Consider the following 17,006-nt stretch of genomic DNA (forward strand, 5'->3'; position numbering starts at 1 on the left):
TTCCCTTCTACTGCTACTGCTAAGTCGCTTCAGTCGTGTCCGACTCTGTGAGACCCCATAGACGGCAGCCCACCAGGCTCCCCTGTCCCTGGGATTCTCCAGGCAAGAATACTGGAGTGGATTGCCATTTCCTTCTCCAATGCATGAAGGTGAACAGTGAAAGTGAAGTAGCTCAGTCCTGTCCGACTCTGAGCGACCCCATGGGCTGCAGCCTACTGGGCTCCTCCATCCACGGGATTTTCCAGGCAAGAGTACTGAAGTGGGCTGCCATCGCCTTCTCCAAATGTTCCCTTGGTATCTCTAATTTTCTTGAAGAGATCTCTAGTCTTTCCCATTCTCTTGTTTTCCTCTATTTCTTGGCATTGATCGCTGAGGAGGCTTTCTTATTTCTTATTGCTATTCTTTGGAACGCTGTATTCAGATGCTTATATCTTTCCTTTTCGCCCTTGCTTTTCGCTTCTCTTCTTTTCACAGCTATTTGTAAGGCCTTCCCAGGCAGCTGTTTTGCTTTTTTGCATTTCTTTTCCATGGGGATGGTCTTGATCCCTGTCTCCCGTACAATGTCACGAACCTCATTCCATAGTTCATCAGGCACTCTGTCTATCAAATCTAGTCCCTTAAATCTATTTCTCACTTCCACTGTATAATCATAAGGGATTTGATTTAGGTCATACCTGAATGGTCTAGTGGTTTTCCCTACTTTCTTCAATTTCTGTCTGAATTTGGTAATAAGGAGTTCATGATCTGAGCCACAGTCAGCTCCTGTTCTTGGTTTTGTTGACTGTATAGAGCTTCTCCATCTTTGGCTGCAAAGAATATAATCAATCTGATTTCAGTGTTGACCATCTTGTGATGTCCATGTGTAGCGTCTTCTCTTGTGTTGTTGGAAGAGGGTGTTTACTATGACCAGTGCATTTTCTTGGCAAAACTCTATTAGTCTTTGCCTGCTTCATTCTGTATTCCAAGGCCAAATTTGCCTGTTACTCCAGGTGTTTCTTGACTTCCTACTTTTGCATTCCAGTCCCCTATAATGAAAAAGACATCTTTTTTGGGTTTTAGTTCTAAAAGGTCTTGTAGGTTTTCACAGAACTATTCAACTTTAGCTTCTTCAGCATTACTGGTTTGAGCATAGACTTGGATTACTGTGATATTGAATGGTTTGCCTTGGAAATGAACAGAGATCATTCTGTCATTTTTGAGACTGCATCCAAGTACTGCATTTCTGACTCTTTTACATCTAGTTCTGCTTTACTGACTATGCCAAAGCCTTTGACTGTGTAGATCACAATAAACTGTGGTAAATTCTGAAAGAGATGGGAATACCAGACCACTTGACCTGCCTCTTGAGAAATCTGTATGCAGGTTAGGAAGCAACAGTTAGAACTGGACATGGAACAACAGACTGTTTCCAAATAGGAAAAGGAGTATGTGAAGGCTGTATATTGTCACCCTGCTTATTTAACTTATATGCAGAGTACATCATGAGAAACGCTGGACTGGAAGAAACACAAGTTGGAATCAAGATTGCTGGGAGAAATGTCAATAACCTCAGATATGAGATGACACGACTCTTATGGCAGAAAGTGAAGAGGAACTAAAAAACCTCTTGATGGAAGTGAAAGTGGAGAATGAAAAAGTTGGCTTAAAGCTCAACATTCAGATAACGAAGATCATGGCATCCAGTCCCATCACTTCACGGGAAATAGATGGGGAAACAGTGGAAACAGTGTCACATTTTATTTTTGGGGCTCAAAAATCACTGCAGATGGTGACTGCAGCCAGTCCAGGTTGGATGCAGGATACTGGATGCTTGGGGCTGGTGCACTGGGATGACCCAGAGGGAGGGTATGGGGAGGGAGGAGGGAGGAGGGTACAGGATGGGGAACACATGTATGCCTGTGACGGATTCATTTTGATATTTGGCAAAACTAATACAATTATGTAAAGTTTAAAAATAAAATAAAATTAAAAAAAAAGAACAAGTAAAAAAAAATAATGAAAAAAAAAGGAAAGTTATGACCAACCTAGATAGCATATTCAAAAGCAGAGACATTACTTTGCCAACAAAGGTTCATCTAGTCAAGGCTATGGTTTTTCCTGTGGTCATGTATGGATGTGAGAGTTGGACTGTGAAGAAAGCTGAGCGCCAAAGAATTGATGCTTTTGAACTGTGGTGTTGGAGAAGACTCTTGAGAGTCCCATGGACTGCAAGGAGATCCAACCAGTCCATTCTGAAGGAGATCAGCCCTGGGGTTTCTTTGGAAGGAATGGTGCTAAAGCTGAAACTCCAGTACTTTGGCCACCTCATGCAAAGAGTTGACTCATTGGAATAGACTCTGATGCTGGGAGGGATTGGGGGCAGGAGGAGAAGGGGACGACAGAGGATGAGATGGCTGGATGGCATCACTGACTTGATGGACGTGAGTCTGAGTGAACTTCGGGAGTTGGTGATGGACAGGGCGGCCTGGCATGTTGCGATTCATGGGGTCGCAAAGAGTCAGATACAACTGAATGACTGAACTGAACTGAACTGAGAAATGGACTGGACACAGCAGCAGAAAAAAAATCAATGGATTCAAGACAAATCAATAGATATTATCCAAAGTGAATACAAATATGTAAAAGAATAAGAATATCAGAATATATGTGCATATATACATACACATATGAAAATAGCAGTTATTTTTTTTAAGATTTATTCCTGAGATTCTTTATTGGAAATGTTACAAACTACACAGGACTATGTCATCTTTAGAAAGTAATATGGAATTGGTAGTATGTCTAGATCCATGGATTTTATATAAATGGATGTAAACTTGTATAACATTTTGAGGAAGATTTCTGAAGAAAAGTTTTGTTTTGTTTAATGTAGTAATGAATAATTTGCAAACTTTAAACGTAATCTAGTTCTTACAGGCTATTTGAACACTTCAGTGAATTAAAGGATTGCTGATTCCAGAGCTACATTTTGACCTACCTGTATGATGAACTGCCTAACCCATTTATGAATAGGAAGGGAAAACAAATTCTCCAAAGGTTGTTAATATAGACATCTTTGTGTTTAATATGTATCTTTTAAAGAAATTACATTTTTGCATATGACTAAAACATGATATTGAGGGAACAAGTCTCTCTCCAGATTATGATTATGATTCAACTTTCTTTCTGAATATGATTAGGAATACTTAATGATTACTTTTGTAGATATGTCTACAGAAGGTAATAGAATGTTAACTAATTGATAGACTAATTTATCATTTTGTATAGATAAATATAGCAATATAATGCACTAACTTATTAAAGAAAACTTTAGAGAAGTCTATGTGAAATGCTCTACTAAAAGAAATGCATAGAATAGTAAAAAATTTTCAGATATGGTGTCAGTGTTGAAGTAACCAAAGAAGAGTAGTAATTAATGTTAAAATTCTTATTAATTTAAAGTCATTCTTGAGAACAATAAAAATAATACTTATAAAGACTGGCCAAACTTCCCAAACAAAAACTCATTTTGACAATTCTGGAATACTAAAGAATTGACACAAAACTGTCATCAAGAGATATACATGATTTCCATATGTGCATTGGGGAACTCTTCCCAGTCTTAAGTAACAGAATAGGTGTGACTAAAGAACTCACAGAAAACATTCTGATAATTTGAGATGATGAAATACCAACAGAAATCCACAGTCTGTCATACTCTCTTAATGGCATTTCTAATCTCTTTATTTCTGAAAGTATAAATGATTGGATTTAGTAGTGATATGATGATCTCATAAAGTACAGCAAGGAACTTGCCCACCCAAGTAGTGCTGAGTGGAAACAGATAGATGAAGATGCAAGGCCCAAAAATAACACAACCACCGTGATGTGGGTAGTGCAAGTGGAGACAGCCTTGGATGCCCTGTGCATTGATTGATGCAGACAGTAAGCAGAATAGAAGAGTAAAAGATCAGCAAAGAATGGAGCAGATGGTGGCCAAGTACCCCACTGTCAGCATTTATCAACATTTCAAGAATATCAGTGCCCATGCAAGCTAGCTTGATCACCAAATATTATAGAAAAAACTATCTAATTCTCTGGGTCCACAGAAAGGCAATTGTATAATTATAGCTAGTTGGCTTATTGAATGCACAAAGCCAATGATCCATGGTGTCATCACTAGCTGAATGCACATTTGTGTGTTCATGATGCTAGAGTACTGGAGTGGCTTTCAGATGGCCACATAACGGTCATAGGCCATAGACACAAGCAGCAACCCCCTCCCACCCCCGCCAAAAAAAAAGAGGAACAAAAACAATGTGACACATGCATGCTCTAAAGGAGATGGTCTTGTTTCCTTTGAGAAAGTTTGAGGTCAGTTTAGGAGTAGTTACTGTTGAAAGCCATAAATCAATGAAAAAAAACCTTGACTAACAGGAAGTACATTGAGGAGTAGAGATGAAGGTCAGCAGTAATTAGGAAAACAAGAAGATGTTGCCCAAAATGGTGATTAAATAAAGTGAAGAAAATATCTCTAGGAGGAAGGCCTAAAGTTGTCATGAGTCACACAGCCCAAGAAAAATAAATTCAGACACCACAAATTGGTTATTTCTTCCATTTATTCAGTTTATTCTAATTTTATCTGAAGAAAAGACATAAAAATATTTTTTTCTGAATCAAGCAAGTTTCTTATTTATTGGTGATGGAAGCTTATTCTTACATAATCACTTTGGAAAAAAATTTGTGCTTTTCTAATAAAGCTCAATACTCACACATCCTATGGTCCAGCAATTTCAGTCCTATGTGTATGCTTGAGATAAATTCTTACAACTGCACATATAGAGATATTTATAATTATGCATATAAACAGGACAATGAAATATTATTCAGAATCATAGCATATAAGATACAACTATATAAAATGACAGATATATAGCTTTTTGATACACCATAATGAAGAAAAAAGAAGTTAGCAAAATTTTTGTAAAGTAAACAGCAATATAAAAATGCTGTATTTTGTAGGAACTTCTATATATAACTATTAAAAATGATGTAAGTAATTCTAACTGTGGGAGGCTAAGGATAAGGAAGAGTATGCACACATTATCAGCTATATTATTAACTGTTTAGGTCATATATTAGTCATGTTTTTATAGATATAGATTTATTATTGAATAAACAAGCATAAAAATTCAAAATCACCATTGAAAAAGATGTTGAATATACTATGAATCAAGAATTATGATCAATTCAGTGCTGTGGACCTGAGGTTTAGTCTGGGTTTACCCTCCCTGTTGTCTGTAACTGAAGCTATTGATGAGACTGTTTTTGTTTAAATCCACAGAGTTATCAGGTACCAAGGATAAAAATAAAAATAGAATTAGAAAGCTATAGATGTAGGAGGGGCTTTTAATTTTTTCCAGTGTGGTAAACAGAAATTTATTGAATATTTTCTTACTATGAACTGTGATCACTTTTGCGCACTTCAGTGAAAAAGAAATAGATTGTAGGTGGTGTATGTTATATCAAAGAATAAAAGCATATGCCTGCTTTTTCACCTAATACTAGCTTAATAGGCTGTCAATGTTATTTTAGTTAAATTAGAAAGGGCAACATATTGCTGCTATATAAAACTATATTAATAATACTGTTAAAATAATTATATAAAATAAGTATGTAATTTTTAACTCTAAGTAAAAGAAGTAAGCCTAAATATTCTAAGAGTATAGCTGTAAAATCAAATGAGTTAGAGCAGAACTCACAAAATAATCAAAAGTTAGGAAAATTAAAAATAAGAATTGAAAAAAAATTCATTTTATTCTTTGAACTGCTAATTTTAGGGCCATGGGAAAACTAAACATCCTTGTTTCTTTATATCTCCCTGTCACTCTCTCTCTGAATACCTCTCATATGATAGAAATTTTCACCTACATTGTCTAAAATAATCTTCACAATAACTAAATGAAATAAGTTAAATATTCTTACTATTCTGAGTTTGGCTCTCAGTGCAATCTATTGGAGTTTCAGAGTGAGAAATAGCATGACTAAAGTGTAATCTGAATGTTCTCTGATGCCAGGCCTTCATCTATGTTGTCATTCTTTCTCTCCTGTTCAGTTCCAAGAGTATAATTCCATTTCCAGGGTAACTATTAATTATTATAGGCTTTGAGAGATTTCTCTCCATAATCTCTATCAGATTCTTTCCAGAGTTAAATTAATAACCATCACTTTTCTAAATATTTAGAAATTTCTATTAATTACAGTTATATATCTGTATCCAGAACACAGTTTTCCTTAACTTAAAGAAAACTGTAGACCCTGATGATTGTGGCTCTGTGACTACCTGAATATTACCTCAAAGAGGGCACCTCTGTAGCTGTAAGACTCTGTAGGAGTTACTCTTTTTGATGCTATAGGGAGTCCAGAAATTTCAAAATGTACCTTGGAGAAGAAACCCTTGATATTTCTGAAAGTTATGCAAAAATTCTAAACCATTCTAATTAGTGTGCATGGAAATATAGCATTAAAAGATTGTCTTAAATATGACAGAGAAAGAGAACCAAGGGATAAGTTAAGAAGTTTACAAAATGTAGTATAGAGTGTATCTTCTTACCAGAGAGAAACCACGGGGTCACAAAGAGTCAGACACAAGTGAGCGTACATGTACGCAAAGGCAATATTATCGATATTCTTCAAAATATTTTAAGGGAAGCTTACCTTTTATTTTCATTTATACAAATTATATGATTTAGTTAAGGACAAGAATCCAATACTTTAGTGATCTGAGAAGGAAATATGATAACATGTGTCTATCTGCCCATGGCTGTTACATTTTTTTCATCAGAATAAAATTATTCACATATTGGTGCTTATGGTTTCAGTTTGTTTTCTATGCAGTTACATACTTACATGTGCACATCTCTCTCTCTCTCTCTCTCTCTCTATATATATATATATATATATATATGCATACACACATATATATATATATACATGTATGGTGGAGTTTTTTCCTTTGAGATATAGAGTATGGGAGGATATTTTAAATTCAACTAATTTAAAATAATATTATGCTTAAATATACTTCATTCAATGCAAATGGCTGTTTTAGACAAATAAAGAGAAATTAGAGAAAATTTATGCAACTTCACATTTTTAGAGTTCTCTTTGCACTTTGGGAATGAATGGCAGGGTTTGGAAAGCAGGCATGAAAAGAATGAAGTAGAAGAGTGGGATTATTACACTTGACATTAACTATGTGGATAGTGTCAGTGATGTCAATCCACCACTAGTCAACTCAGCTGATGATCAGGCATAGGAGGGTCTTCTATCTTGACACACTGGAGACAGTGAAAAGTTAGGTGCTTGTCAGGGGATCATGAATTCATGAGGATGAATGAATATGTGAAGCACAGGAGATTTTAGTGTAATGAAATTCTTTATGATAACTATAATTAAGAATATATTGTCTTAGGCATTTTCTATGTCTTCTGTGAGGGCCTAAATGCAATGGCACTCTAGAAACAATGAGCACATTTATTTCTAATTCCATTATCCGTAAATGGAATCAGGGATCTTTGGAGATGGGGCTATTGTTGGAATAGGAAATTAAGATACAAGATAATCTGGGAGCATCTTTTAGTCCCAGAGAATAGAATGCTCAAACATACATAAACTCACAAAATTTGATGTGGCTATACATCAAAGAGGCTTCAGAGCCAAATGAAAATATTCCCAATAGCAGTGTTTGATTATAATCCAGATTATAAAATAAATATCCATGATTTCATACTAATATAAATGATTGAATAAATTAGTACATGGGGTAGCAAAGTATGCAGGAGAATTAGAGATAAATTGCGTAGCACGCTATTCTAATCAAGGGGAGCATAGCTACTCATTCCTTAAACGTGGGCTGAGTATAGTGACTTTTCTCAAAATACAGAGTGGATAGTACGGAAAGTAAATCTACAGTGAGGGAACCTGACATTTCAGGCAAACGATCAAGGTCAACATCAGCAGACATAAATCATGGTGATGGTATAGACACTTGATGCTGCTAAGTCACTTCAGTCGTGTCTGACTCTGTGCGACCCCATAGACGGTAGCCCACCGGGCTCCCCTGTCCCTGGGATTTTCCAGGCAAGAACACTGGAGTGGGTTGCCATGTCCTTCTCCAATGCATGAAAGTGAAAAGTGAAAGTGAAGTCGCTCAGTCGTGTCCGACTCTTAGCAACCCCATGGACTGCAGCCTACCAGGCTCCTCCATCCATGGGATTTTCCAGGCAAGAATACTGGAGTGGGGTGCCATCCCCTTCTCTGGTATAAAAAATGGCAGATCACCTGTGGTGTGCATCCCCTGAACCCCTAACTTTGGTATAATCATGAGAAAATGACAAATACATTTTAGTGGGGTGATAACCTTCTTACTTTGCCCTTCCTCACAAAGTTAAACAGAATTATCATAAAACTCATCAATTCTGCTCCTAGTCTATAACCCCAAAGAATTAAAAACAAGTATTAAAATCTCATAATGAGTATTTAGAACTATTCACAATGGGCAAAGGTGTTCATCCACATGTTCATCCACTGATGAATGGATTGACAAATGTGGTAATCCATACAAAGGAATACCATTCAGACACAGACACATATCAGATACACATTTCAATATGGATGAAAATAGTCTGGGACTAAGTCAAAGTGATGATCCCACAATATAATGAATGCCTAAATGCCATTGGTTTGTACCTCTCAAATGGTTGATTTTACATTATGTTAATTTATCTTAATAACATAAAATGTAGCACTAAAAAGATAAACTAGTAAATATTATTTTCCACTATGAATTAAGATTTTAGTTATCAACTTTTTTTAGCTTATTTAAAAAAAAAATACTTGGATAATGTGTATTTTTGATGTAAAAGAGAATGCTACAATTCTAACACTAAGATTTCGTTCATTTCTTTCTAGGCTGAATGTTATGTAGAAATTAGTCTAAATTTTTGTAAAATGAGAATAATAGCAGTTTAATAAAAAGAATTTTAGTATAATATGTTGAAATGTAGCTCTTATAATAATGTTAAATTTTATAAGAATGGTGATATTTGATCTTCTGTGTGTACACATTGCTTTTCTGAGCAGTATTATAGAGTTAGAGATATTCGGTATTAGTATTAGAGTTAGTTAATGAATAAAAAAATCACAGTGCTGAATGCCAAGGTACACAAAGTATTTCCCCTTAACTGTGAAGTCACAGTCTTATTTCTCATCAGGTGAGGAAGAATATGGGATTTCCATCTCACTGTTTGGTTAGACATAATAAATGAGATCGTATAGGTATTATACTCAGAAAAGTGCAAAGCTTAATACACTTGTGAACTTCTCTTTAATACATCATGGCATTGATCTAAAAAATAAGCAGCATAGCTAGGGAATGAATTCATAAACTTCGAGATCAGAATATTTTTTCACTTGAATATTCATTTTGATTTTAGCATTCTGACCTTTGCCAACATATTTATTTCTGTTTTTAAGATATTATCATGGCCAAAATGGGATTGGTAATTATATCAATGAGGTAAAAGCAGGGATAGGGTTTCTAGGAATATTGCATGAATATGTTTCCATTAGAATTTGAAATAATTTTTACTAATGAGTGTGTTAATAGGCATTCCTTTTTCACTAGTATTGGTCTAAATGATATTGATCAGTAGGTATTAAAATATTAGGAGATAAGTTTCCTTGAATATATTTTGCTGTCACAGTTTATTAATCATAGCTTCCTTTTATTCACATTTACTTTTTAAATCAAGCTTCTAATATTTTTTTTTTCTCTTAATGGCATGGGAATTCAGGTAGAAATCTCATAATAAACGGCCTGGGGACTCAGGTCACTGAGTCATCAAAGGGCCACCCAAAAGTGTTGTTAGAGCTGGACTAGTTGTAAGGAGTACTAACCACGGAGATCAAAGAGGGAAACACTTCTTAAGAGGTTCATTTATAGTGAAAACATTGTTTTCTGGGGCCTTTTTTCGGGAAGTGAGGTCAGGTAAGTGAGGACAGTATAATTTAAGTGAATAGCCTGTTAAAATTACCAGCTGCTTTCCCTCTATGGGCAAAGTATAGCAACTCTGCTACAACATTTCAAAAATTCTCCCCTCTCCACCCCACCACTTTGCCTCCCACTCTCTCTAATCTCTATTTCTGGTTTTCAATTCAACATACATTTTTTGGAACTTGTTGAACCTATACAAGTGCCAGTCTTTCCAAGGGGAAGTTTTACTTTTCAGATTGCAAGAAGCTCTTCATGTGCCTGGATTGTATCTGAATTTACAGGGAAATTTTTAGATCTGGATTATATTTCACTTAAACTAGGAAGGACCTTGGGAATTGGTTTTGATGTGAATCATCTTTGACCTGTCATTTTTTTCATGGCAACTTCTAGAATGAAAATTGCTTTTTAATTCTACTGGCATCAGTTTTCAATGAGAATAATAAAAAAAACCAGTGTGTTTACCAATAAACTGTTATCAATTTTCAAGGTATATGTACATGCATGCCCACAGACATCCAACCCCTTGTCTTCTCTCCCAAATTCACATGATTTCGTCCCTGCTCTCAAGAAGCTCATACCCTTTGCAGAGGAGACAGAGAAACTAGTCAATTGTAAATTATACTGTCATGAACAAGTTATCATGAGAACTTCACAAGTAAGATATGATAGCAGGGTGGAGGAATATCTCATGCAGACTGGAGGAAAGAGAGGGGTATCACTGAGTAATAACTGACAGAAATTTTAGAACAAGAATTAATCAGCCAAGGGACAAATGTAGAGAAAACTATAGGGCAGAACAAAAGTATGAGTAACCCTCATATCAATGAAAGAACAATTGTCTTAGTAGTTCAAGTGATTTGTGAGGTGGAGTTGTGAGATCAGAGGCTGGGAAAATGGGTTGTAGGCTGTTGCATTATGTGCCTTGCTGAGACATTGTATTGAGAGAAGTTACTGAGAATTTGTAATTGGTGAGCAGGCAAAAAAGACTCAGGAACCACTCCTAAGGTATGCTGTTCTGACTGCTTCCTTTTTAATTGTTATGCTATTCCTTCTTGCTTGCTTCTATTCTTTCCTTTTTCTTTTGACTACTGTGCCTGTGTCTTCTGTCTCCTCTCTTTTCATCTCTTTCCTTACTAGTATCAATCAACTAAATGATAGATAAATTTTACAGCCCTAGCAGTAGACTGCCACAAAGAGAAGATTTTTTTCTTGGCCGTTGATTTCTTATGGACAACACTTTCTGTTAAGGAGCTATTGTGATTTTCTATGAGTAAACAGTTGTTGACACACTTGTAAAACTTTATTTCAGTTTTTAAATGCTTGATTAAGTGGTACTACCGTCATGGCTCAGAGGATAAAGTGTCTGCCTGCAGTGCGGGAGATCCATCCCTGGGTCGGGAAGATCCCCTGGAGAAGAAAATGGCAACCCACTCCAGTATTCTTGCCTGGAGAGTCCCATGGATGGAGGAGCCTGGTAGGCTACAGTCCACGGGATTGCAAAGAGTTGGACATGACTGAGCGACTTCACTTCACTTCACCATCACTACAATCTGAATTTGAAGGGTTATACATCTGGGACTCTTATTCTGTATTTTCACAATAAATTTCATTTTTAAGTCAAAAGCCAATACCAGGTTGTTTTAGACCATTTGAATAATACAGAAATGTAGGTCTTAGGAGATGAAAGCCACATGTATCCTATTTTGAGGATTCACTATTTGTAATATTTGGTGTGCAGTTTTGGAACTTTTTTCAAGTACAAACATATTTCATAAAAAGAATTCTGTTTTTGCCATTAGAGGCTCTTGATTTAATCCAGTATTTGGATGGTTGTTTTACTTGTTTCCAGTTATTTGCTGCTGCTGCTGCTGCTGCTAAGTCGCTTCAGTCGAGTCCGACTCTGTGAGACCCCATAGATGGCAACCTACCAGGCTCCCCTGTCCCTGGGATTCTCCAGGCAAGAACACCAGAGTGGGTTGCCATTTCCAATTATTTAAATACGCATAAAAAACTGTCATCAGCATTTTACCAATTTAAGACACAGTATTGATCATCATGTAACGATTTTTACAGGAATTAATACTTGGCTATGAATATACATACCCAAATATCTTACTCTAATACTTTTGACTTCACATCTAGATGATGATAACCTTATGATTACTCATGAGAACAGTACCTGAATTTTCATGTACCATCAAATTTAACTATGTTTCTGAATTGTATGATGCCTCATGTACGATAGCATGCAGTGTTTTGCTTTCTGTGACTGGCTTATTTCACTTTCTCTCTGTTTAATTGCAAGTTGCTGTTGTGCTTTTTGGAAACGGCAGGAAATTTTTGTTCTTTTAAGTTGAATATTATGTTGGTGTTTGTGTGCTGTGTGTGTGTATCACATTTGCTTTATCCATTCATTGACAAAGAGAAAAACAGGAAAAAATAATCACCTAATTTTCTTACTACTACCAACAATTTTTAATTACTACTTTTTAAAAAACTAACCTTTTATTGGTCTTTGAAACAGTTTTAAATATTTTTTACATATGAAAACAAAGTAAATATACATTGTTTTGTACACCAGACAATGTATATTTTAAAATCTACATATTGCATGATCATAGCCTTTAGATAGAGATTTGATTATAGCCCCTTTGAAATGTCACACCCACTGCAGTTAACTCTGATGATTGTCCTGTTCATTCTCCCTTGTTCTGTCCATATCTATTTTTTTCCCAGTTATTGGCTATAAAATCCTCCATCCACTGCCCCTGTATCAGGGCCTCCTGGCCGCACCCCTGCAGTGTTTCCTTTTGGCTGCAAGACCCACTTCACAACCATTACCCTCACAATGTCCTTCCTCACTGGCCTGGCTGCCTACTTGTCTCTTCTTGGCTATAACAGTTTCAAGGGGCTCCAACAGACTTAAGCTGCTTTCCCACTGAGGCAGTGCAGAGTTGTGTCCACGGGAGAGCCCAGGCGTGGTGGTGGGGAGAGCCCAGGCGTGGTTTGGAGTGCCAAGGGAGGAGTGATGAGAGAGAGCGTGGTTGTTGGTGTGGGGCCTGGAGGAAAGCTTAGTGGTGGCTGTGCAAGTGGGGGACTCCTGGTATTTAATTCAGATGTGGAACAAGCATCAGTAATTTGGTTTGTTTCAAGATACAGTTGTTTAATATTATGTCTAAAAGAAATAGTATGTGTATTAGGTTGAACTCTATAAAATTGATATTTGATCAAATATGAACTGACTGAAAGAATAATCTCTTATGACTCAAACTAATAAATGCATATAAGCCTGGAGAGGAACAATTTAGTGATAAGAATTAAAGATATGCATTTTCTATTTTCTCCTTAGACATACAAGTTTTAAAAATGAGTTTCCTGTATATCTTTCTTGTGAACTTCTCAGTTTTTAAATGGCTGTTATTCATATATTTCATAGCAATGAATTTTATTCCTATATATGAGTAATAATACACTTCCAAGATGAAAGAACTATGAATATTTAATTCATATTTATTTAACTATGAAGATGCTCCATTGCAGACTTTTATGTTATTTCTAAATTTTTTAATAATTTTTTTATCATTGATGCCTCTTGTAGCTTAACTGTTTATCTAGTTTCAATACACTAAGAAAATTTTCTTTTTTACTGAAGTATAGTTGATAAATTATTTTATATGTTTTAGGTAAACAGCAAAGTGATTCATTAATATATATATACGTATATATATCTCTATATATACATATATATTCTTTGGCAGATTCTTTTCCATTAGAAATTATTACAAGATATTAAATATAGTTGTCTCTGCTATAGAATAGCTTTTGTTATTTATCTATTTTGTATATAGTAGAGTGTATATGTTTTCACTTGACTTAGTCATAAATAGTGAAAATTTTGAAGTTTAGGTGTCTATTTCTGAAGTACCTTCTAAACAAATTGAATTTCTTTTCTCTTTATCAGTGTATGAATGTGACTTTTTCCTCATAGCTTCACCCATGATTTCATCAATTTTTTTAAACCTTTGAAATTTGTTAATACAGAAGAGCACCCAATGCAATCTTATTTACATTTCTTTGAGTGAGAGTTTAACTTTTCATATGACTATCAGTTATTAGGATTTCTTCTGTGTCAGTAGTCTTATATGTTTTTCTCATTGTAAATTTGGTATACCACACTTTCTATTTAATCTATCTGGAGAAACTAATTTCATAAAGAAATATTAGTCATCTTTCTGATATTTTATAACTTGTTTTTCAGTGTGTTTTTAATTTTTATTTTATAGTGCTTATATATCCATATAAGATATCTATGTAGCTATGTATGCAAATTTTGTACATATACCTATATCTAAGTATAGTAAGAACTGAATATTATGGATAGTGCCAACTATTTTTCCTCCCTTATTTGTTAATGAGATATTCTTAGAATGACTTTTAGATGTTAAATGTTTGTTTAAATATTATTTTTCTTTCTTTTGATTTGTTACCCTTTTGATGTTTAAATATCATTTTGAAACTTTCTTGAGTTTACGATGAGAGGCAATAATCTATGCATTTACAAGTTTATCTGTTGTGCCAACACCATTGAATGAATAATTCACCCTGTCCACACTGGTGTGATATGATTCTTCAATAGTCTCTTGAGGTTACTCATTTATTCTGGCCCTCTCCTTCCATTGTTTACATTGAGGTTTTTATAACTCTCTGAAAACAGAAATATTATCAGCTAGAGCTGAATATCCCCCCAGATTTTCTACTGCTTTCAGGGTAAAAAGCAAAATTCTTATTGTGGATCAAATATTTCATCCTGTTTGGCCTATTTCTCCAGCCTGATCTTAGTCATTCATATTCTTGTCCCCCCGAATTGTGTCTCAGGGCCTTTGCACACAGCATTTCCAAAGTCTGGACTACTCTACTTAATTTCAGTGATAGCTCATATTTTGCAGAGCCTAAATAATCATGATGGTGATGTGTCACATTATCATAGCCCTCTGATATTTCCTTCAAATTAGTTGTCAGAGATGTATCTGTATTTAAAGTTATTTAATGTTGATCTATCTGTATCTATCCATCTAGATCAAACCTGTAAAACTTCAAAAGTCAGAATTTCTGTTTCACCTCAGAACTTGACATTGGACTTAGAATATAGTAGTTACTCATTAGGATATGAGTTACACTCGTTAGTTGTGTTACTTGAAGAAATAAATTAATGCATGATATTTTCATAACATATTAATGGCTGTTAGTGAAGTTTTTTTCTTCATAAAATTGAATTTGATAAACGCTTAAATCTGTTTCTTTAAATATTAATATTTGATAAGTTCTTTGGATATTTTGTTTCTGGATTTTAGGTATCATCAGAAAAAGCCAATGTATGAAAGAAATGACACTTCAGTGTCTGAATTTGTTTTTCTGGGACTTTCTGCCTCTAGACCAGTGCAGCATTTCCTCCTTGCCTTCTCTACAGTGTTTTATGTCACAATTGTTCTGGGGAATCTCCTTGTTGTGTTTGCAGTGACCTTTGACCCTCATCTACATTCCCCCATGTACTTCCTTCTAGCCAACCTCTCATCTATTGATTTGTTTCTTTCTACCTTAACAGTGCCTAAGATGATCTCTGACCTGTACTCTGGGCACAAAACCATATCCTTCCAGGGGTGTGTCATCCAGATATTTGTCCTTCACACGCTGGGTGGATCTGAGATGGTGCTGCTCACTGCCATGGCCTTTGACCGCTATGTGGCCATATGTAAGCCCCTGCACTACCTGACCATCATGAGCCCACGGGTGTGCCTTTTGCTTCTGTGTGGTGCTTGGGCTATTGGCCTCATTCACTCAGTGGTCCAGTTAGCCTTTGTGATCCATTTGCCTTTCTGTGGTCCTAATGAAATCGACAGCTTTTACTGTGACCTTCCTTGGTTTATCAAACTTGCTTGCATAGATTCCTACAGAATGGAATTCATGGTCACTGCCAACAGTGGGTTCATATCCATGGGCACTTTCTTCTTGCTGATCATCTCCTATGTTTTCATTCTGGTCACTGTATGGAAACGCTCTTCAGATGGTTTGCGCAAGGCCCTCTCTACTCTTTCAGCGCACATCACTGTGGTGGTTTTGTTCTTTGGACCCTGCATCTTTGTTTACATGTGGCCATTTCCCACAGTGACAGTGGATAAGTTTCTTGCCATTTTAGACTTTTTGGTTACACCCATCCTGAATCCTGCCATTTATACATTGAGGAACAAGGACATGAAGACAGCAATGAGGAGACTAGTAACTCATGGGAGCACAGCTTATTTCAAACAACTTCATGAAATACAAGTGGTTATATACAAATTTGGGGCTGTTTTTTTCTGAAGTTACCATTTTATAATATTTAGACTAGACCATTGGTTATGTTGTTACATTGAATCATCATGTTAACTCTCTAGATAAAGATTTGTCAGCCAAATTAAAGCCCCAATAAGTATTTGGACATTTTTGGAAAAGCAATGATTAGACACTTGTGTCTGCTGAAAGTATGGCCTTATGCATCAGACTGCCCATATTCAATTAATCAACTGAATTTTATTAATTCAATAATGTAGAACTAATACCTGCAAATTTTCAGAAAATTATGAAATATATAACTCTCCAATTTAAATGCTGGATATAAATAATTAAATTTATCCTTCCTTCTGAAAGACAAAAATATGTGTCTAGGAGTATTTATGACCTGGGGCAAAAAACAGCGAGTGGGAGGTGGAGTAGAGAGAAAATGGATCAGATGCTGTAATAGAGATTGACAGATACGGGGAAGGAAAACAAGAAGGAGAACCTCATAAACAGTATGTTTTATGAGTTTGAATATGTGCATCCCTTGCTTGTTTCATTTCAAATGGACTCAAGTCATCTCCAGTTGACTTAGGACAGGAAAATTTATGTATGTCAGTACTTCACAATTTTTGAAACTGTGACTTAATCCATCGAT

General features: G+C 35.6%; 1 protein-coding gene and 1 pseudogene across 1 annotated transcript; one reads left to right on the top strand and one right to left on the bottom strand.

Annotated features, from left to right (window-relative positions):
* Window positions 1-3,691: 3,691 nt before the first annotated feature.
* On the bottom strand, window positions 3,692-8,005 carry LOC104996797 (annotated as a pseudogene).
* Window positions 8,006-15,406: 7,401 nt separating this feature from the next.
* On the top strand, window positions 15,407-16,393 carry LOC104996802 (olfactory receptor 4F6-like). The gene has a single exon (XM_010851179.1). The coding sequence runs from the start codon at window positions 15,407-15,409 to the stop codon at window positions 16,391-16,393; it is 987 nt and encodes a 328-aa protein (XP_010849481.1).
* Window positions 16,394-17,006: the final 613 nt, after the last annotated feature.

The sequence above is a fragment of the Bison bison genome, unplaced genomic scaffold (genome assembly GCF_000754665.1).
Source record: "Bison bison bison isolate TAMUID 2011002044 unplaced genomic scaffold, Bison_UMD1.0 scf7180017851653, whole genome shotgun sequence".
NCBI lineage: Eukaryota > Metazoa > Chordata > Mammalia > Artiodactyla > Bovidae > Bison > Bison bison.

Bases quoted from the DNA above. Each gene is read 5' to 3' on its own strand.
- LOC104996802 (XM_010851179.1), top strand. From the start codon at position 15,407: ATGTATGAAAGAAATGACACTTCAGTGTCTGAATTTGTTTTTCTGGGA.